Here is a 23,306-nt window from a genome sequence, read left to right as displayed (position 1 = left end):
GAGAACCATCCTTCTTCCCTACAAAGAAGAATCCTGCTCCGGCAGGAGAAGAGGACTTATGGATAAAACCCTTTTGGAGGTTCTCCTGGATATACTTCGCCATGGCTTGGGTCTAAGGAACCGATAACAGGTAAATTCTTCCACGTGTCCAAAAAATCTTGGTAAGGTAGAGGTAAACCAGGTAAAGGAGGACGAGCAATAACTTTAGGCTGGACTGGCCTGAGACAAAGATTTTGACAGTGCTGTCCCCAGCAAATAATTTCTCCAGTTCTCCAATCAAGTTGCGGATAATGACGTTGAAACCAAGGTAGACCAAGAAGAAGCTCAGAGGTACAGAGAGGAAGCACATGTAACTCAATCTTTTCTTTATGCAAAACTTCCACTTGCATGATGAGAGACTCAGTACGGAAAAGCACTTTACAGTCCAGATTTTGTCCATTAACAGAAGAGATGAACAAAGACTTGGCAAGCCGAGTAACAGGAAGATGATATTTATGGACCAAAGAGGCATCATTGAAATCACCTGCGGAACCAGAGTCCAAAAATGCAGTAGCGCTGAAAGAAAACTTGACAGAAGCATAGACTTGTACAGGGATGGTCAAGCAAGGAGAGGTAGTATTCACACCTAGCTTTTCCTGGATACTGTGGACGAACTGAACAGTCTTTGAGGAAGTGTTCCGGGCTAGCACAATACAAGCACAAATTCTCACTGCATCGTCGTGACCTCTTCTGTTATGTAAGACGAGAACGATCTACTTGCATACCCTTTCCGGCAAGAGGTGCAGGAAACTGTAGAGGTGGACGTTGGAACACAGGTTCCAGGCGAGGATATCTCAGTTATTGGGCAGATTCCCTCTCTAAGCGCAGTTCTTCCTGCCTCTCAGCAAAACGCACATCAATATGTGTGGCCAAGTGGATAAGTTCAGAAGACGGAGGATCATGTGCAGCGAGGGCATCTTTTAATAATGCTTGACAGTCCTTTTTTGAATGAGGCACACAAGGCCTCCTCATTCTATGCTAGTTCTGAGGCTAGTGTGCAGAATTGAACCGCTTAGTCACCAATGGAAGAATTCCTTGGCAGAGGTTCAGCAAAGCCGTCTCAGCTGAAGAGGCACATGCAGGTTCCCCAAAGACACTGCGGAATTCTGCCAGAAAAGCCGTGAAGTTGGAAGATACCGGGTCACCATGGTCCCAAAGGGTTGTAGCCCAGACCATGGCTTTTCCGGATAGTAGGCTAATGACAAAGGCCACCTTAGCACATTCCGCAGGAAACTGTTCAGACATGAGCTCCAAATGCATGGTGCACTGTGTAACAAAGCCTCTGCATAACTTGGAATCATCATCATACTTGGAGGGTAAAGGTAGACGTAGCTGGGAGCCTGAGGCCACTGCAGGGACTTGTGGAGAGAGTGGTGCTGGTTGCGGATGCTGCTGCTGTTGTTGCTGCATGGCCAATAGCTGTTGCATCATAGCAGATAGCTGAGTTAGTTGCTGTGCCTGTCGGGCCAACTGCTGCGATGGAGGAAAGATCTGCAACTTCAGGCAGGGGTACCTCAGCAGGATCCATGGCCGGATCTTACTGTAACAGTTCAGTAGACAAAAACACTGCTGTAAGTAGATCCGCTGGACCTGTGTGGCAGATGATGTGGGCCGTACCAGGGAGCGGAGTCTAAGGTGCCGCTGGTTTTCACCAGATCCTGCCGCAAATCGGGAAGGAATTGCTGCATCAGGTGGCACCCAGGTCGCTACCCCTGGTGCGACTTGACCACACAGGCGGCTGAGGAGAGTCGAGGCACAGGAGGGATACAGCAACTCATATTCAGGATAGCAGGGCTGGCAGCACAGGTGTGTAGTCAGAAACGAAGCAGGAGGTCAGTAGGCAGGCGGCACAGGGGCAATGTCAGGAACGTAGCAGGAGGTCAGTAACAAGGCAAGGCAAAACACAGTAACGCTTTCTCAATGGCACAAGGCAGCAAAGATTCCGCAGGGATGTGAGGGAGGAGCAGGAACTTGTAGAGGAGACACAGGTTTTGCACATAATTATGGGTGTTTTGTATGTTTTAGAGCCACTCACCCAGGCTCTACATCAGCGTGCACCAACTATTAGACTATACTTTCTTTGAGTTGTGCCACTCTTCTGGATTTTTTTTTCTCTTTTAGATAAAAAGACAAATATATGAAGTCTGGATTGGTGTGGGCTGGCACCCTCGTGGTCAGGGAGCACACCAGAAAATTAAGGTGTATTATATTACAATACTGCTGGTATTGTAATATAATACACCAGCAGTATAGTAATATAATACACCTTAATTTTCAGAACGTCGTGGTGCCGGGCCAGAGATTGCGGGGGTCCCAGTGGCCAGACCCCCCGAGATAAGACATTGTATCCCCTATCCTTTGGATAGGGGATGCTATTCACCCACACTAAAACACAGTGGGGGAGATTTATCAAAACCTGTCCACAGAAAAAGTTGCTGAGTTGCCCATAGTAACCAATCAGATTTCTTCTTTCATTTTTGGAAAGGCCTGTGAAAAATGAAAGAAGTGATCTGATTGGTTGCTATGGGCAACTCAGCAACTTTTCCTCAGAACAGGTTTTGATAAATCTCCCCTTATCAGTTTCCCTTTCAACTGTCATTGTTCTCTATATGTTTCTGCTGCAACATGTAGAATAACATAGAATATTGGGGAAGACAGCCTGCACCAAACAATTGGTGCAAATTTCACTAAAAACTGGTTTACATGACTTGCGCTACATTTTAAATATGTTTTTAGACATTACTTTGAAAGCGGTATGGCTTATCAGGAAGTGGGTGTGATTTTATTAATAGGGTGCAATGAGTGATCTGGGGTATTTAGTCAAGGTGCACATGAATCATTGTAGGCAAGCAACAGACCCCATATCCTTTCAAAAGCGTTGTGTTTGAGAGAATGCAACTGGTCAGTTCTTCTAGCCAACATATTTGACTCAGTTTATCTAACCATTGGGCTTTGGTTGGTGAAGTTTGGAGGGCCATTTTTTTTTATATTTGGTTTGAGTAATGTGCCGTAGTTTTTTCAGAGCCTGTTCAATAATATTTTTCATTACTATTTTGGTAGATTTGTAGTGGTCTACAATGGCAAATTAATTTACTTGTAACTGCTATTGTTGCTGAATTGTAGTCTTGGGTTCTTATGAGTGTATGTGTGCCTGCCCCACTAGGCACCTCTGGGCCTGAGGCTAGGGCTATCTCTTCTTTCTTCAACATAACCTGCAGGCCTGCCACCTACTCCAGACAATGTGCTTCGACATTCCTGCATTGCCATTAGTGTTGAGCGGCATAGGCCATATTCGAATTCGCGAATATTCGCGAATATATGGACGAATATTCGTCATATATTCGCGAATATTCGCATATTCGTTATATTCCCGTTTTATTTTCGCATATGCGAACATTCGCGTATGCGAAAACTATCATATGTGCATATTAGCATATACAAAATTAACATACGCAAAAATTCGCATATGTGAAAATTCGCATGTGCTAATTTTAGCATATGCTAATTTTCGCATATGCGAATTTTCGCGCGCCAGTCTCACACAGTAGTATTAGAGCCTTCTTTACACCACACAAGCTGGAAGCAGAGAGGGATGATCACTGTGATGTGTACTGTGAAAAAAAAAAAAAAAAAAAAAAAAAAAAAAAACGAATATTCGTAATTACGAATATATAGCGCTATATTCGCGAAATTCGCGAATTCGCGAATATGCGATATTCGCGAATAATATTCGAATTGCGAATATTCGTGAGCAACACTAATTGCCATGTGGAACAAGTTAATTTCTTTTCAGACAGAATGCAAAGAATACAATCTAAACATTCAGTGGAGCATTTTGATTTTCATTCTAAAAGATCTGTTAAACTGTTTGAACATTTATTACTGTATTATGTAAAGCAGTCAGGGCTCATATAATAATGTATGATGAAGTCAAATAAGCTCATATTAATGTCAAAATTAAAGCTGATTTTAAGCCCTGATCAAGATGATACAGATGAGTATATAGAGTTCTTCTAGTACCCATTAAGGGCACTTTAAGATAGCAATTTATTTGTTTTGTAGACACTTTATGTGGAATCTTATCTTGTTTGATTTTACAGAAATGTAGATTGTTGACTAAACACTTTCCTCAATGACGGTCTAAACCTGCATTTACAGTTTTTGTGTTTTTTTTTTTTACTGCACAGAAGCTGATTGGTCACTTCCACAACAACCGTACAGCGCAGATCTATAAATCTGTCAGATGCTTAGAGATGATGACAGGCTTGTCTTACCATTCCTCTGGACAGAATTAGACAGAATTCATCCATCATGGGGCAGGTTGGTCAATATTATGAAGCAAATACATTTTAGTAACACATTGTGATTCTACAATTATGCCGTTTCATGATTTGGATCTATCACTTCACAGATGTTAATAGACTTTTGCTGATTAGTGTACAACAATTCAAGTCAAATAATTTATTTGTTCTAAATGTTTCCGATTCTTTACTATGCTTATGCATGATTTATAATGTAGACCTTAAAGGGACCCTGTTAGTGGTTTTATTTTGTGGATCCCAACACACTATGACTTCAGAAAAAGTATAGTTATAAAAAGTCGGTGGGCAGAGAGTAGCTGTAGTCACCACTAATTGCCATGTTCCTGGTGGTTTTCTAAAACCATCATTTCTCTGAAGCTGCCGGGCATTTTAGAGTAAATTATAGTGTGTCAGAATCACATAGTCCATCAGTGTTTCATGCTGCTCGCCATTTGAGCAGCAGGAAACTGCTTACAATTTCCCTTCAAATGGGCCCTATACTTTATATATATATATATATATATATATATATATATATATATATATATATACTGCTGATATACTTGACTTTAACATTTGTTCCAAAAAAATAGAATTAATTCAAATTTGGTTGAAGAGGTCCTGTGGTGAGTATAAAAAATACTTTCTGTTGAGAAATAGGAATTTAACAATTTGATTGACTATCTGCACATTTCCCTGAATACTTTTGACATTAATACTTCTGACATGTCTCTATGATATGTCATAAGTAGGGATGAGCGAATCGAATCTGATGAATCCAAATTCGTTACGAATTTCAGGAAAAATTCAATTTGTAATGAATGTGAATATCGCCACGATTCGATTGCGCTTCATTAAACTCCATTTAGTGCGGTCCAGGCTCCAGAGGCCGGGCATCTAAAATGGCAGATCCACATGTGAGGACATGGGGCAAGGAAATCTGGGAAGGCAGGAACAAGGGATGACCCTGAATCACAAGCCTATCAGCAGCCTGCCACCCCTGTGATGTCACAGCCCTATATAATCGGCAGCCATCTTGCAGCCAGTCTCATCAGCAGTGTGTGTTGCGCAGAAAAGCATTTTTACAGCAGCGATTCCCCTCCCAGTTACTTCAGCGTTCTATTGCAGAGAGAGAGGGGGACAGAGAGCAGTGTGTGCTGCACAGAAAAGCATTTTTACAGCAGCGATTCACCTCCCAGTCACATCAGCATTCTATTGCAGAGAGGGACAGAGAGCAGTGTGTTGCACAGAAAAGCTTTTTTACAGCAGCGATTCACCATAAGCCCAAATCCAGCCTAGAAGCACTAGGCTTCTATTTAGAGAGAAAGTGCAATTTTGCGTGTAGCACACAGCAACTATGTGCTGCAGCACTGGGGTGTACAACAACTGAAAAGCTAATAGTAGCCAGCCAGCTAGGGTGAGCAGAGCATTAAAAGCATTTTGTCCTCTATTAAGTGTAACCTGTGCGTACATCTAAGTGGTGTACCATTTTGTTCCTATTAAAGTCTTAAGGGCCTAGATACTGTGAAAGGCCAGACAAAAGTACACACCTGCTGGTATTATGGACAAATATTGTTTTAAGCATACTGGAGTGCATGGCCTCCCCCATAAGTGCGTAACACATACATACATCTACGTGCTGTACCATTTTGTTCTTGTTAAAGTCTTAAGGGTCTAGATACTGTGGGGGCCTTTTTTACACCCACTGAGAGGGAGGACAAACTGACCTACTACAGAGGCATCCTACGTAGTCAGTAGGCCGATGCCTATCTGCGCAATTGTCCATCCTCTCACAGGTCTGACCCGGGGGGCCCTCTGCACTCACCTTCCAGTGCCATGGCTACTGGGGAGGGGTGGGGTAGCAGGAGCAGTACCGGCTCCATCAGAAGCAGCCTGAATCTACAGTTGCTGATGAGTAGCTTTCTTCACCCACATAGTGAAGCAACTCATCAGCAGCAGGTTTCCCTAGAGCAGGACCTGAACCAACAGGTGGTGGCTTGCCATGAAATGACCATGCCAACACACCTTGAAGATCCGCTGGACTTCTGGGCAGCCAAACTTGATTTGTCGCCACAACTAGCAGAGTTTGCCCTGGAAAAGCTGTCCTGCCCAGCCAATAGTGTGCCATCAGAGCGGGTGTTTAGAGCCGTGGGGGCCATAGTAACCCCAAGGAGAGCTCGTCTGCCCACAAAAAATGTGGATAAACTGACCTTTGTGAAGATGAATCAGGCATGGATCAGCCAGGATTTCCACCCACCAATGCCTGATGCATCAGAGTACATTGACCATGGTGCCGCACCAACACTTCACAAATATGGATAGTGAAAAACATTTAAGGTGCTGCTCCCCAGTTACAGACATTCCTCGGCATCAGACCACAAGTAAGTATTGAGGATATGCATATGCTAAAACGTAACTTTTCTTAGGATAAAATATATGTACGCAAAATTTTTGGGAAATCAAACAAAAGGAAAGGTGTGCAAAAAACACCATGTGCCACCAAGTATTGATGTGATGCAAAGACCTCTAAAAGGTGGAATGAAACAACTTATGGTCCATTGTAACCGGTGGGGGTAAAAACTTCCCCTGTAAGGCCCTACTCTCACATTATTAATTCCCTTCTTGGCAAGTGTTACTCGCCCTAAAAGGGCAGCCCCACACAGGAACCTCTCCCTATTTCTACCTACAAACACTTCCATTTCACAGGGTTTTTAGGTGGAAATAGGGAGAATTTCCTGTGAGGGGCCGCCCCATTTAGAGCGAGTTACACTTGCCAAGAAGGGAATAAATAGGGTGAGAGTAGGGCCATACAGGGGAATTTTTTTTACCTCCACCTGCTACAATGGATAATAAGTTGTTCCCTTCCACCTTTTCGAGGAAAGTGTTACTCGTCTTAAAATGGGCAACCCCACACAGGACCCTCTCCCTGTTTCCACTTAGGAACCTCTCCCTATTTCCACCTGCAAACACATTTCCCAGGGTTTTTAAATGAAAATAGGGAGAGGTTCCTGTGTGGGGTCGCCCATTTTAAGACGAGTAACACTTTTCTCGAAAAGGTGGAAGGGAACAACTTACTCTCACCCTATTTATTCCCTTCTTGGCAGGTGTAACTCGCTCTAAAAAGGGCAGCCCCTCACAGGAAATTCTCCCTATTTCCACCTAAAAACCCTGTGAAATGGCAGTGTTTGTAGGTGGAAATAGGGAGAAGTTCCTGCGTGGGGCTGCCCTTTTTAGGGGAGTAACACTTGCCAAGAAAGTTTTTACCCCCACCGGTTACAGTGAACCATACGTTGTTCCCTTCCACCTTTTAGAGGTCTTTGCATCACATCAATACAACACGTCTCATGCTACCACTAGAGTGAAAGCACCGCCACCATTCAAAAGTGACCAAAACATCAGCCAGGAAGCATAGGAACTGAGAAGGGGTCAGTGGTCACCACCTGCAGAACCACTCCTTTATTGGGGGTGTCTTGCTAATTGCCTATAATTTCCACCTGTTCCATTTGCACAACAGCACGGGAAAATGGTTGCCAATCAGTGTTGCTTCCTGAGTGGACAGTGTGATTTCACTAGAGGTAAAAATTCCCTCCCGACTCCAAATATGGCAGTCAGAATAAATCCCTGGATCAACGTTCTGTCCCTATAAATCTAGTATCCATAACCAGTGATGTTATTATTCTCCAAAAATGCATCCAGACTGAGTTCACCATGATCACCTCCTCAGGCAGAGAATTACACAGTCTCACTGCTCTTACAGTAAATAACCCCAGTCTGTGCTGGTGTAGAAACCTTCTCTCCTTTAAACGTAGAGGATGCCCCCTTGTTATAGATGCAGTCCTGGGTATAAATAGATCATGTGAGAGATCTCTGTACTGCCTCCTGATATATTTATACATAGTTATTAGGTCTCCCCTAAGCCCTCTTTTTCCTAAACTAAATAACCCCAATTCTGCCAATCTTTCTGGGTACTGTAGTCCTCCCATTCCCCGTATTACTCTGGTTGCCCGTCTTTGAACCCTCTCTAGCTCCACTATATCTTTCTTGTACACTGGTGCCCAGTACTGTACACAGTATTCCATGTGTGGTCTGACTAGTGATTTGTACAGCGGTAGAATTATTTCCTTGTTGTGGGCATCTATGCCCCTATTGATGCACCCCATAATTTTATTTGCCTTGGCAGCAGCTGCCCGACACTGGTCACAACAGCTAAATTTACGATTAACTAAGACTCCTAAATCCTTTTCCATGCCAGTCGTCCCAAGTGTGCTCCCATTTAATACATAATTCCAGCCCGGATTTTTCTTCCCCATATGCATTACCTTACATTTATCAGTGTTGAACCTCATCTGCAACTTCCCAGCCCAAACTTCCAACCTTTCCAGATCCATTTGTAACAGTGCACTGTCCTCTATTGTGTTTACCGCTTTACAGAGTTTAGTATCATCTGCAAAGATTGCTACTTTACTATTTAACCCCTCTACAAGGACATTAATGAATATATTAAATAGAACAAGACAGACCCCTGTGGTACCCCACTAGTAACAGTCACCCAATCAGAAAAAGTACCATTAATAACCACCCTCTGTTTCCTATCATTGAGCCAGTTACTTACCCACTTGCACACATTCTCCCCCAGCCCCATCCTTCTCATTTTATGCACCAACCTTTTGTGTGGAACCGTATCAAATGCTTTGGAAAAATCCAGATATATGACATCCAGCGATAGCCTCAGTCCAGTCTGGAGCTCACCTCCTCATAAAAGCAGATCAGGTTAGTTTGATAGGACCAATCCCTCATAAAGCCATGCTGATATGGTGTCATACATTTATTTTTATTAAGATACTCCAGAATTGCATCTCTTAGAAAACCCTGTTTACATACACAGAGGTTAAACTAACAGGTCCATAATTACCGGGGTCACCTTTTGATTCCTTTTTAAATATTGGTACCACATTTGCCATGCACCAGTCCTGGGGAACAGTCCCTGTTACTTTAGAGTCCCTGAATATTAAAAATAGGGGTCTGTCTATCACATTACTTAATTTATTTAGAACACAGGGGTGAATGCCATCTGGACCTGGTGATTTGTCTATTTAGATTTTTTGTAGGTGGCACTGTACTTCTTCCTTGTACTGATGACTTGTACTGCGGAGTTTAACTTATCTCGCCGTATTTCACCTGGCATTTCATTTTCCTCGGTGAATACAGTAGAGAAGAATTTGTTTAATATATTTGTTTTTTCCTGATTCCCGTTTATAATTTCTTCCTTAAAGGGCCCACACTTTCATTTTTGATCTTTTTGCTATTTATATAGTTAAAGAACATTTTGGGGTTAGTTTTACTCTCTCTGAGTCTTTCTGTCTCTATTTTTGCAATTTTTATCTGTTTTTTTTTGCATATTTTACATTTTTCTCTATAGCTTTTTAATGCTTCTTCACTGCCGTCCTGTTTTAGTAGTTTAAATGCTTTACTTTTTGTCATTTATTGCCCCCTTAACATTTTTGTTCCTCCATATTGGTTTTCTTTTATTTCTGACCCTTTTATTCCCATAAGGTATATACATCTTACAATGAGAATTTAAGATGTTTTTAAAAGTCTCCCATTTAATGTCAGTATTCTTGTTTTTGAGGACATTATCCCATTTTATATTGTTAAGGGCTTCTCTGAGTTGATCGAACTTTGCCTTCCTAAAGTTCATTGTTTTTGTGGCCCCTCGAGAGATTCCCTTATCGAAGAACAAGTTATAATGTATTATATTATGATCACTATTTCCTAGGTATCCTTCTACATTAGTTACTCTGTCAGGTTTGTTGGTTACTATTAAGTCCAGTAGGGTGCCCCCTCTGGTCGGGCCCTGCACCATTTGGGACAGATAACTGTCTTTAGCTATAGTCAGAAACCTGTTTCCTTTATGAGATTCACAGGACTCAGTCTCCCAATTTATATCAGGAAAGTTAGTCCCCCATTATTATCACATCATTCTGATTTGCTGCCTTGTTTATTTGCCTCAGTAATTGATCTTCTGCCTCTTCCATTATGTTTGGTGGCTTATAGCAAACCCCTATCAGGATTTTTTTTATTTTTATCTCCATATATTTCTACCCATAATGACTCCACGTTATCATTTCCCTCCAATATATCCTCCCTTAGTGCGGCCTTCAGACTCGATTTCACATAATGGCATATGTTAAGGGATCACGTGACGACAGGATGTGAGGTGGCAGCTCCTGCCCCAGTCCTCCCTTTCGAACTGTCTCCACGTTCTATGGATCCTGAGCCCTGAAGAACTGACTCTGCAGCATACTTGGTGACCGTGAGAGGTGGCGTGTTCCTGGATGGTTGGTGTGAATGGAGAATGGACCTGGAGCAAGCCCGCGGGAGACCCAGTGGTGCTGGTTGGCTTGGGGGGCGGGTGAGGCAACAGGAGGGACATGTCCAGATGCCCTCCATTCCATGCCACCCCCTTTCTCTGGCATGGTCTTCCTCTGCCAGAGAGACAAGAGTGCATATGTGATGGCAGGGGGTAGTCACATGACCGGACTGTTATCACGAAAGACCTCGTGCACTGGCGTGGCAGTCTCAGATGCCGGATGCCGTCCGAGAAGGAGTGTGCTGGCATACCTATACTGCAGGAGCAGTAAGTGATTTACTAATAACGGGTGCCAGACAGAGGAACGGGGGATATGGACTCGACAATTGTATTTTTTTTTCCAAAAGAATAATAATATCTGCCACACCATTATTGTTGTGGATTCCGGAGGAGACAACAGTTGCAATATTAAAGAGCCTCCTAAGAATGGTGCCTGTGATGGAATTATGTGCAAACGGGAGTATGGAGGGGAAACAGCTGGAGTCACATTGTTTGGGTATATGGGGTCTATAGCTCCTAACATGAGAATATAGGCCCATGGTGAGAAGAGAAAGCTATATGGTCACAAAAGTATGATGAACAGGTTTGGAGAAAGTAGTCACAAAGAGTCACTTTAAAATGGAGTCTGAGTCGGACTTTTGTGCAAAATGGAGTAAAGTGGGCAAACGGCTGGCGCCATATGGATATATATACATATGGCACCTTAAGGAGAATGGTGTATACAGTACTCCAAGTATACAGTACTCCAAGAGTATAGAGTATACAGTACTCCAAGTACAGGAGGGCCTAGAGGAGGCAGAAAGAGAAGGGATAACTCCTCAAGTGTTGAGTTCAATGTTGGCAGGTGCGGAGAGGTGCAAAAAGGCACTTGAGGATCTAACAGTGAAGTTTGGGTCTATGAGTACAGATGTTAGCCTTATCCGGGAGGATAGAAATAAAATAAAGGAGAGAGTGGAACAGATAGAGAAAGCAGTCCCTCTGATAGAGAAGGACATTGGGGAGATGAAAAAGGAATGGGAGGAAATGAAGGAGGATAACAAACAGCTTAAAGGGAAAATTACGGACCTAGAAGACCGTTCGCGCGGTAACAATGTTCAGATAATAGTTCTCCCAGAAGGGGAAGAGGCGGAACAAACTGTTATGTTCATAGAAAAATGGCTGAAAGAAGTGTTTGGCGTAGAGGAGTTCTCACCACTCTTTCATGTGAAAAGAGCCCACAGAATCCCCACAAGGAAACCATTACCTGGACTTCTGTCTAGAACTGTATTGATCACGATGTTATGCTCCCAGGATAAGGATGAGCTGCTGAGACTCTCCAGGGAAAAATTGGGATTATTGGGACGAAGGTGGTGTAAAGAGACATATCATTCAACATTCTCTAATTACAAATCCAGTGTGTCAGTTATAATACACAGGGGGAAGGGGGGGTTGATATCCTTTATTAAAATCATCCATAGATGGAAGGGGAAGATATGTCTTCTTCATTCTATTTGGGAGGGAAGAAAAACTATTCTGGCCTTTATCTATATTCCTCCTCTGTTCACAGTTGAGGTCTTGAGGATATTAATGGACTTTATGAAGGACAAGGAATATCAGGATATGTCCTTGGGGACCTCAACTGTGTAATGGACAGGGAATTGGATTGGCAAGGGAAGAAAGTAGAAGGTAGTAGGACGCTACTACAAAAATGGTGCCAAGAGGTGGGCTGGGTAGATGCGTGGCGCAAACTCTATCCTGGAAAAAAGTCTACTCATGTTTTAACTCCTCACAAAAAAATCGCATCCAGCATAGATCATGTACTCATTCCACGCTAGAAGAAATTGGTGAAGTGACTTATGAACTCAGATGTCTATGCAACAGGTGGTGTAAGGAGTATGTATATCAGCCCTCATTGGTTGTCAATTGAGGAGATGGTAAAAGGGGTAAAGGATGAAATTTATTGCTTTTGGGAAATTGATAAAGGATCTACTAACCTGCTCATTGCATGGGACACACTTAAAGCCTTTCTGAGGGGAATATTGTGTAGAAATATTGCAAAATTTAACAAGAATTGTAAAGCGAAAGAAAAGGAGATAAGGGAAAGTATTAGAAAGCAGAGGAGGAATATGGGAGAGTACCAACAATAGAAAACTGGAATAAGCTATCACACTTTCAAGAAACATATCAAAAACTGGTAATAGAGAAAGCAAAACATGCAATGTTTTTCCGGGGACAAAAACAACATACAGAAGCAGGGAAGCCAAATAAATTATGAATAAGAATGATCAAAAATCAAAAAGATAATAAGAAAATCACTGTACTCAATAATCGAAATGGGGAAGAGGTGAGAGACCCACAAGAGATACAAAAAATGGCTCTAGATTACTATGAAACATTGTATACGAAAAAATCTGAGGTGGAAGAGAATTAAATGGAGGATTACCTTCAAAAACTTAATCTGCCAGTCTTAGATGAATTTGAAAGTAGAGAATTAACTAGCGATATCAGTTTGGAGGAAATTAAAACAGCCTTAAAGGGGTACTCCGGCGCTTAGACATCTTATCTTATATACCAAAGGATAGAGGATAAGATGCCTGATTGCGGGGGACCCGCCACTGGGGACCCCCATGATCTTGCACGCAGCACCCCAGTTAAAAACAGTCCCCGGAGCATGTTCGCTCCGGGTCTGATTACCGGCGACCACGGGGCCGGCGGCGTTTGACGTCACGGCTCCGCCCCCGTGTGACGTGCCGCTCTGCCGCTCAATCAAGCCTATGAGAGGGGGCGTGACAGCTGTCAAGATTTAAAGGACCAGTACGCTCATTAGTGTAATCCTCCTGTGGCTCATTTATAAATTCCTCCACCCTCTTCAGTTCTCTGCCGGATCTTTGTTGCCTTGTGCCTTTGAGAAAGCGTTCCTCTGTATTGCCTTGCTCTGTATCAGATCTCTTGTTCTTGTGACTTGACCTTGCTCCTCTGTCGCCTGCCTAATGAACTCCTGCTTCGCTTTGACTATGCTACTGTGCCGCCTGCCCTGACCTTCTGCTATCCAAACTATGAGTTGCCTTATGCCTCCTGTGCCCCGCATCTCCTCAGCCGCCTGTGTGGTCGAGCAGTGCCAGGGGTAGCGACCTGGGTGCTGCCTGCAGCAGCAAGTCCATCCTGCTTTGCGGCGCGCTCTGGTGAAAACCAGCGGCACCTTAGACTCCGCTCCCTGGTACGGTCCGAGTTATCTGCCACACAGGTCCAGCGGATCCACATCCACCTGGGTTCCTGTCTTCAGAAACGTGAGTGTTACAATACCATTATATATATATATATTGTGAGAAGGTGAAAGGTATCATGGTGATATGTGTCACCAAGGCCGGTATTATTCAGGGTCTGTGCTGCGATGCAATCTGACAATGTGGCAGTAGTATGGCTGGAAGGCCAATCCAGAACAGCTCTTACTGGGAATGACCAAGTGCAGGGTGGGGGTCATTCCCCACAATCCAGGCCATCTTTTTGTTGGCCTTAAATGCAACCTGTTTCACCAGCTGAGGGGGATTTGCTAGTTGCAGATAACACTGCCAGAGAGAGCTGAGAGTGAAGTTCTTCTCTACATTTGCTCTAAGGTTGGAAGCTGGTGAACAGTCTGCCTGGAGGCCTGGAAAAGACTTGCTTGATGCCACATGGCATGGTCTAAGGTGTGAACAAGCACCTAACAAATACAGGTGGACTGTTTGTTATGTTTTCCTTTGTTCTGCATTTAAAGACTGTTTGCTGTGTGACGTGAATAAAACACTGAACTTTGATTTGGAAAATACTGTTTCCTTGCCTCTATACTGCAACTGCACCTATTTGCAAGAGGGAGTCATCACTATATATATATATATATATATATATATATATATATATATATATTTGTAATATTCATTGGTTATTTTTGTCCCTGCAGCTATTGCATGTGTGTCTCTATGAGGAGTCCAAATATAGGAAGTGAGGGTGGACAAGCAGGGCTCTGTGCACTAAGAAAAAGCAGGACAGTGTGCACTGAGGCTCTATAAAATGATCCTAGATCAAATATCAGAATGATTTACAAGCCAGGAGTCTGCACAGAGCCCTGCTTGTCCTACCCTCACTTCCTATTTTTGGACTCCTCATAGAGACACACAGACAATAACTGCAGGGACAGCATTTTTTCACCCAAAAATATACACAATTTTTAACCAATGTATATTAAAAATATACATATAATGGTATTATCTACATTATATAAAACGTTTTTGTTGACAATAGGTACACTTGTAAATCAAGCCAGATTCTTCTCCAAAAGAAAGAATTACCCATCTATAGACAGATGTTACAAGCTCTATAAAAGTTGACTATAGGGTAACATTTCTTTTTATAATAGAATATGGCTTGGCTAATATTTCTCAGGTATGCTCCAAGGCTCTTTAAAGGAGGAAGGCATTGACTTAGTGCGCCATTACCTGCAGTAGGTGGAACCAGAAAGTAAGCTCCCTTCCTTCTGGAGGAGGGCTTCTTTACATAGACGGCTCTACATTTCGTTCATTCTTTCTGCGGACACGGAAATCTGAATTTTGGTACTAGAAACATCTGGCACAAAATTTCCACTGTGTACACAGCACAGAAGAATCCTGATGAACTCAATGGGACTCTGCTTCTCTGAAATCTCCATGCAGAATTCCACTTCCAATTCCGAGGTGTGAACATAGCCTCAATAGTTTTCACTTTGAATAGAAATATGTAGTACAGTCCAGATACTCATCTAAATAGGTATCTTAAACACAGTTATTTATACAAGCTGCAATTTAAATAGATGACAACATGCCCCCAAACTGTGTGTACAAAGTCACATTCAGAACAGCAACCTATGTATCGAAGACTTGCAAGACTAAGGCCATGTTCACATGGCGGAAAATGAGCGGAATGTCCACTGGAAACCATGTGCGGACATTCCACACAATTAATTGATTCGGCAGCACTTGGATCGCTTGTAAAAGTGCTGTCTCCATAGATAGGTTTAATGTTTCTGCAGACGTCGAAATGGAGATTTCTGTGGCAAAAACATTTGCCGTGGAAATTCCGCTGTGTGTACAGTGCAGCAGAATATCTGCTGCAATGTAGTTTCGGAGCTGAATTTCCCATGGAATTCTGCTTGGAAATTCCATGTTGTGAACTTAGCCTAAAGGGGGAAACATAGTATGCTGATATATTTCACACTATAATCTTATCTTTTGTCTGTTTTGCATTCACTGACATGAATATTTAGATAATAAAACAATGCCTAAAGTAAATATTACACTGCAAAAATTTACAGCGAAACTTTCTAATACAGAAAAGTGTGTTAGTCAATACTAATGGGTGGAAGAGTTGTTTTAAAGAGTACCGATCAGGTCCTGGGTCCTTCATGCAGTATCCCCTGGACCTGACAGGTGAGAACAATGAAGGTCTGACTCTGTTCTGCTATCTTTTAGGTAATGCTGCAAATAGACAAAGAATAAATTACCTGCCTGAATCCTGTATACAGTAACTGCTATCCAGTTTTGTGAGACTGAATGTTGCAGATTCCAGTCCCACTCAATGTGCCCTCCTCCCACTAGGCAGGACATGGCAGGGAGAAGCCATGCACTCAGGCTGTCAATCAAGCAGGCAGAAGTAGAGTACGGTGAGCGGGACTAGACGCTTCCAAGTTAATTCTCTGGTACTTGGATCACAGTCCCTTGTATACAGCTATTCAAAGTAAATTGTTAGCTGTTTGCTGCATTGCATATAACAGTGTTTCCTAACCAGTGTGCCTCCAGCCATTGCAAAACTACAACTCCCAGTAGAGATGGGCGAATGTTTAAAAAATTCGATTTGGCCGTTTCGCCAAATTTTCCGAAAAAATTTGGTTCAATCCAAACATATTCGCGGTGAATCGCTATAAAAAAATGGCTATTTCCAGGCTACAGAGAGCCTCAATAGGGGTGTAGAACACTTTGCCTTGCCTTAACACGCATATGGTATGTGCTGGATTAGTGAAATAATACTGTTATTCAGAATGACATGCAGATTACAGGCATCGCTATTAGAATCACAATGACTCTGGATGGATGTACTATGGTTGCTTGCAGTCTTTGAACGGAAAGTGCTTCCTGTGATGATCTCAATTTGCAGACTGTGAAATTACTTCTAAATTCTCCCTGCCTGCCTGCCTGCAGTGATGCGGGCTTGAGGTTAATGGATTTCCCCTGTGCTGATCTGTATTGTCAGTAAATCTGATTAGTGACCACACAGTGCCTGCTCTCTCTGTAGCCAGAACGAATGCGGGCTTGAGGTGAATGGATTCGCCGCTGCAAAGATCTGTATTGTCAGTAACGGTGATTAGTGCGTGTACACAGTCTCTGCCCTAGGAAATGCTTGTCTTCGGCAATGGCTGCTGTATATATAGGGCTGGGACATCACAGGGCTGGCTGCTGATAGGCTGCATGCCACCATGTGATTCAGGGTGATCCCGCCTACCTACCTTCCCAGACTTCCTTGCCCCATGTCCTCAGACGTGTAGCTGCCATTTTAGCCCTCTGGCTCGCACAAAATGTAGTGAATGAAGTGATTCATTACCACAAAGCGCGAGGAAATTCGGATTCAATCAGAATGAAATTTTTCATGAAATTCGGAATTAATTTGACTTTGTCAGCTTCAATTCACCCATCTTTAACTCCCAACATGTCCGAATAGCCAAAGTCATGCTGGGAGGGAGTTGTAGTTTTGAAACAGCTGGAGGCACACTGGGTGGGAAATACTGGCCTATAAGATAGGAAAACAGCATCAGACCGCTGTTATCCTCACCTGTCAAGTCATGGGGTGCTGTTTCATGTACCAGGGACCTGACAGGTTCTTTTTTTATTACACATGAAAGGGTTGTCTAGTTAGGAATTCCATTTCCTGGTAGCAAGGAAAACTATACGTCTAAGGCTATGTGTACACTTCCGGAATGTCCTCATGGAAAATCTCCAGTGGGCACCGGCATAACATATACAGCTATGCATTCCGTGTGGAGTCTGCAGAAAAAATGAACAGGTTTAAGTGGCATTTCCATGCCAGAAACATCTGGCACGAAAATTCCATTGTGTGCACAGTGCAGCAGAATTATGTTAAATTCCGCACAGAAATTCCGGATGTGCGAACATGGCCTTAGTGTAGAACTGCTACAAATAGAGTCTCTCACTCTGGAGAGTAACTCTCCAGGGAAATTACACACTTACAGCACTACCAGGACTATCTAGACTAAGACAAAACAGGGAGGTGGCTTAGATTATGGAAATAGCCAAGCTCAGTGAAGGAGATTTATCAAAACCTGTGTAGAGGAAATGTTGACCATTTGCCAATAGCAAAAAATCTGATTCTTTGATTCTTTTCAGAGGTCTGAAACTTTTTCTCTGTGCAGGTTTTCATAAATATTCCCTAAATGTGTCCCACTGTTCTGTAACTCCCTCAGACATGAATGCCATTTGCTGAGCCAGCAGGGCTTGCTCCACTATACTGTTATAACTCCAAAATACTTCAATGTGAATTATAGAAACAGCAGAACCAGCGAGGTTATTTTTTCCACAATCCTGGCCACCTCTCTGTCCAGTCTTGTCATGAATTTGACGACTAGTGGCCACCACACTAAGCAATTGGGGGATTCCCATTCTAAAGGTGCAGGTACCAGAGGTTGGACCCATATTTATTAGACATATGTATCATACCCTGTTGATTTTGGAAGGTGAAATTTAGAAGTAGGCAATATTTACTACTTACCATGCAATCTTAGTTATTAACCCCTTAACGACCAAGGACGTATATTTACGTCCTTGGTCGACTCCCGCAATATAACGCGGGGTCACACGGTGACCCCGCGTCATATTGGGTCGGTCCTGGCATGTATCTGAAGCCGGGACCCAGGGCAAATAGCGTGCAGCAGCGATCGCGGTGCCGCACGCTATTAACCCTTTAGACGCGGCGTTCAAAGTTGAACGCCGCATCTAAAACGAAAGTGAAGGCTGCCCGGCTGCTCAGCGGGGCTGATCGGGACCACCGCAGTGAAAATGCGGTGTCCAAATCAGCTGGGACACGAGTGGAGGTCCTCTTACCTGCCTTCGGCGTGTCCCCTCGGCGATTGATTGCTCTAAGCCTGAGATGCAGGCTTGAGCAATCGACCGCCGATAACGCTGATCATTGCAAAGCTATGGCTTTGCAGTGAACAGTGCTGGCAATCAGTGTGTGCAGTGTTATAGGTCCCTATGGGAGCTATAACACTGCAAAAAAAAGTGTAAAAAAAAAAAGTGAATAAATTCCTTAATAAAAGTTACCCCCCTTTTCCCATAAAAAATACCACCATGTAAATAAAAATAAATATAAACATATGTGGTATCACCACGTGCGAAAATGTCCAAACTATAAAAATATATCATTAATTAAACCGCACGGTCAATGGCGTATGCGCAAAAAAATTCCAAAGTCCAAAAGAACGTCTTTTTGGTCGCTTTTTATATCATGAAAAAATGAATAAAAAGCGATCAAAAAGTCTGATCAATACAAAAATTGTACCGCTAAAAACTTAAGATCACGGCGCAAAAAATTAGCCCTCATACTGCCCCATACACAGAAAAATAAAAAAGTTATAGGGGTCAGAAGATGACAATTTTAAACGTATAAATTTCCGTACAGAATAAAGAGAAGGTGTCATTTTTACCGAAAAATTTACTGCGTAGAAACAGAAGCCCCCAAAAGTTATAAAATGACGTTTTTTTCTTCAATTTTGTCGCACAATGATTTTTTTTCTGTTTCGTTGTAGATTTTTGGGTAAAATGACTGATGTCACTGCAAAGTAGAATTGGTGGCGCAAAAAATAAGCCATCAAATGGATTTATTTTTAGGTGCAAAATTGAAAGGGTTATGATTTTTAAAAGGTGAGGAGGAAAAACCGGAAGTGCAAAAACCGAAAAACCCTCAGTCCTTAAGGGGTTAAAGTAGTACTGTGGAGCAGTAAAACGTATCCGCTGGGACGCCCCGTAATCTACTGCATGGCACCCAGACTCTCCCGTGAAAGGGAGCTTATCGACCCCCATTTGAAGCAGCGGCAACATGTTCCCTCCATGTATCTTTTATGGGAGAGCCGGGGATAAAGCTCCTTAAAATATTCCTATAGCATAATATATTATCTATCCATTTTATAAAGTGCTTCTACATTTTTTATTCTAGCCTGAAGATCTCGAAGATTCTGGGAATGACTTTCCTGATCAAAATGAACATCAAGATTCACATTTGTTTCAATATATGCATGTGAAGCTTGAAGAACATGCCCAACCAGAACTTACCACCAAAGAACTAATCGTTGAGAAAACAAGAAAATGCTGTAAAAGTGGCCCAAAAGAGATTGCTAACTTTTTTCTAACACTCTTCCCTGTTCTCCAGTGGTTTCCACGTTATAAGATCAAGGAATACCTTCCTGGAGACATAACATCTGGTATCATTGTGGGCATTGTCACTATTCCACAATCGATTGCTTATTCTCTGTTGGCCAACCAAGACCCAATCTATGGATTATATACCAACTTCTTCTGCTGTATAATTTATTTTTTGACAGCAACATCTCGCCATAATTGTGTTGGAACATATGGAGTGCTTTGTTTGATGGTAGGAGAATCTGTGAACAAGCAACTAAAAGCTGCAGGTTACATTACAGATGGGACCACCTCAGTTGTGGTAAACTCAACACTTACCAATGGAACGATATGTGATAAAAGCTGTTATGCCATTACTGTGGCCACATCTTTAACTTTTATTGTTGGTGTATACCAGGTGAGTAGACATTTGACAAAAGAATACTAATTAAAAAACTCATATCATAAAAATGAATCCTCTATTCACAGGGTAGGGATATGTGTCTGATCATGGGGGTCTCCCTTGTGAACTAGGGAAATCAGTCTCTAAGTTCCTGCCACAATGGAGCATCAATAACATTTGCATTACTGCTGCTCCATCAATTTTCTATGGGAGCCACTGAAGATAGCAAAGTGACTCCCATAGACATATACAATGGGGTGGCAGTGCACACGCCTGACTGCCATTCTGTCTAACAATAGCATAGAGACTGACTTCTTGAGAAAAGCAGGGCCTTTCAATGGTAAGACTTCCTCCATGCCATGATCAGACAATTATCGCCTATCCTAAAGTTTTAATGGTACAGCAACCTCTTTAAAGGAATATTCCGGCCATAGACATCTTATCCCCTATCCAAAGTATAGGGGATAAGATGCCTGATCGTTGGGGGGGCGCCGCTGAGGCCCCCGCAATCTCCGTGCAGCAGCCGGCATTCTGTGCCGGGCTGCTGCTCCAGTATCGGAAACCTCTGTGTTTCCAGGACTGGAAACGGGATGTCATGCCATGCCCCCTCATGATACCACACCCCCTCCATTCATGTCTATGGGAGGGGGCTTCACGGCCAAATACATGAATGGAGGAGGCGTGGCATGATGTCACGAGGGGGCGTGGTGTGACGTCACATCTCCAGTCCTGGAAACACAGAGGGCTGCCCGTGATCAGACATGGGATAAGATATCCATGGCCGGAATACCCCTTTAAGGATAGATGGTTTTAACACACACAAAAAAAAAAAAATTATTAAAATATAAGAAATATTAAATATGTTTAATATATATATATTTTAATTGACTGTTACTTAAATATCTCTCCAATTATTTATTAATGCAACACATTTCCATTTTTACTTTCTCTGCAGATCCTAATGGGAATTTTTCAGTTAGGCTTCATCTCTATGTATTTGTCAGAACCCCTGCTGAGTGGTTTTGTTACTGGGTCATCCCTCACTATTCTGACCTCCCAGATGAAGTATCTCCTCGGCTTAAAGATTCCTCGTCGGGATGGGGCAGGGGCTCTTGTTTTGACTTGGATTGACATCTTTTCAAATATAAAAAATACCAATATATGTGACTTGGTAACCAGCTTAATTGCGATAATCACTATTGTACCCGTCAAAGAAGTGAATGATAAATTCAAAAGCAAGATGAAAATCCCATTTCCAGTGGAACTGATTGTGATTATTGTAGCCACACTAGTGTCTCATTACTTTAACTTTAATACCAAATATAAGTCCTCAGTCTGTGGCACCATTCCTACTGGCTTCAAGACTCCCAAGGCCCCAGACTGGAGTCTCATTCCAAGTATAGCTGCTGATGCAGTTCCAATCGCAATCATTGGGTTTGCCATGACTGTATCCCTTGCAGAGATCTTTGCAAAAAAGCATGGCTACACAATTAGCACCAACCAGGAGATGATAGCCATTGGTATGTGCAATCTTTTTCCATCTTTCTTTTCCTGTTTTTCAAGCTGTGCAGCCCTTGCTAAGAGTCTTCTGAGAGAATCTACAGGTGCTAACACACAGCTCAATGGCGTAATCAGCTCTGCCGTATTGTTGCTTGTTCTTCTTGCTCTTGCTCCATTGTTTTATTCATTACAAAACTGCATTTTAGGCGTCATCACTATTTGCAGTCTCAGAGGAGCGCTAAGAAAGTTTTCAGATACTCCAAAAATGTGGCGCATAAGTAAAATTGACACTGTGGTCTGGTGGGTCAGCATGTTAGCATCTTCCTTAATCTCAACTGAGATTGGACTACTAGTAGCTGTTTGCTTTTCTATGCTTTGTGTGATCCTTCGTACACAGAGGCCAAGGGCCACTCTATTAGGTAAAGTCAGTGGGACAGAGATTTATGAGGACCAGTTCACTTACAAGGAACTGAACACTATCCCTTATGTTAAAATATTCCGCTTTGATGCCTCTCTATACTATGCCAACAAAAACTATTTCAGAGACTCTCTATACAGCAAGATAGGTATTAACCCATCTTTAGTGGCTGCTCTGCAAAGGAAAGCCAAGAAGAAAGAAGAAGCAGCATCAAGAGAACCAAGCAATAGGTTTATAGCCAGGTTTAATTTGATTAAAACAGTAAAGAAACCTCAGACACATTCTAAAACCTCAATCCCCCAACTTGATATTCATTCCATTGTAATTGACTGTGGCGCCATGCAGTTCATAGACTCTGTTGGGCTTGGGATTCTCAAAGAAGTTCACAAAGATTATGAAGAGATTGGCATTCAAGTATACCTTGTAAACTGCAACCCATCAGTGCGCCATTCCCTCCACGATGGGGGATACTTCAGCAACTCAGGTGGTGATGCAGAGTTACTGGCTTTTCATAGTGTGCATGATGCGGTCACATTTGCTGAAAGAAAGTTCCGTGAAAAACAGAAAGAAATTCAGTTAAGGGATAATGCTTTCTCTTTTGACCCAGCTCAAGCCGTTAGTGATGTTCTAAGAATTTAGGGAAGCCATTTTTAAAAGAATATTGAGTAATTCCCTTTAAAATAAAATTTTCAGTTTACTTTTACTCTTTTCCATTTGGCACAGATCGCCATGAAGTCCATTTTCAGGAAAAACTTTAGAATTTGATGCCTAAACATTTTGGCCCCTCCCAACCTATAGCACATATACACACTTCCCATCCTGCTCCTACCCTACCCTTATTTTATGTTTTTTGTTGCTGTATTTGCCCCTTTACTCTACTGGC

At 42.5% G+C, this 23,306-nt stretch overlaps 1 protein-coding gene across 1 annotated transcript; it reads left to right on the top strand.

The window, feature by feature from the left end:
* Positions 1-4,249: 4,249 nt before the first annotated feature.
* On the top strand, positions 4,250-23,062 carry LOC130367472 (sulfate transporter-like). The gene is made up of 3 exons (XM_056569892.1): positions 4,250-4,359; positions 19,921-20,520; positions 21,461-23,062. Exons 1-3 carry the CDS (start codon positions 4,351-4,353, stop codon positions 23,060-23,062), a joined length of 2,211 nt encoding a protein of 736 aa, XP_056425867.1. The 5' UTR covers positions 4,250-4,350.
* Positions 23,063-23,306: the final 244 nt, after the last annotated feature.

Source organism: Hyla sarda, chromosome 4 (genome assembly GCF_029499605.1).
Source record: "Hyla sarda isolate aHylSar1 chromosome 4, aHylSar1.hap1, whole genome shotgun sequence".
In the NCBI taxonomy this organism is placed as follows: domain Eukaryota; kingdom Metazoa; phylum Chordata; class Amphibia; order Anura; family Hylidae; genus Hyla; species Hyla sarda.
Note: the sequence above shows the minus strand (reverse complement) of the source record. Positions and strands in the feature narration are given on the sequence as shown.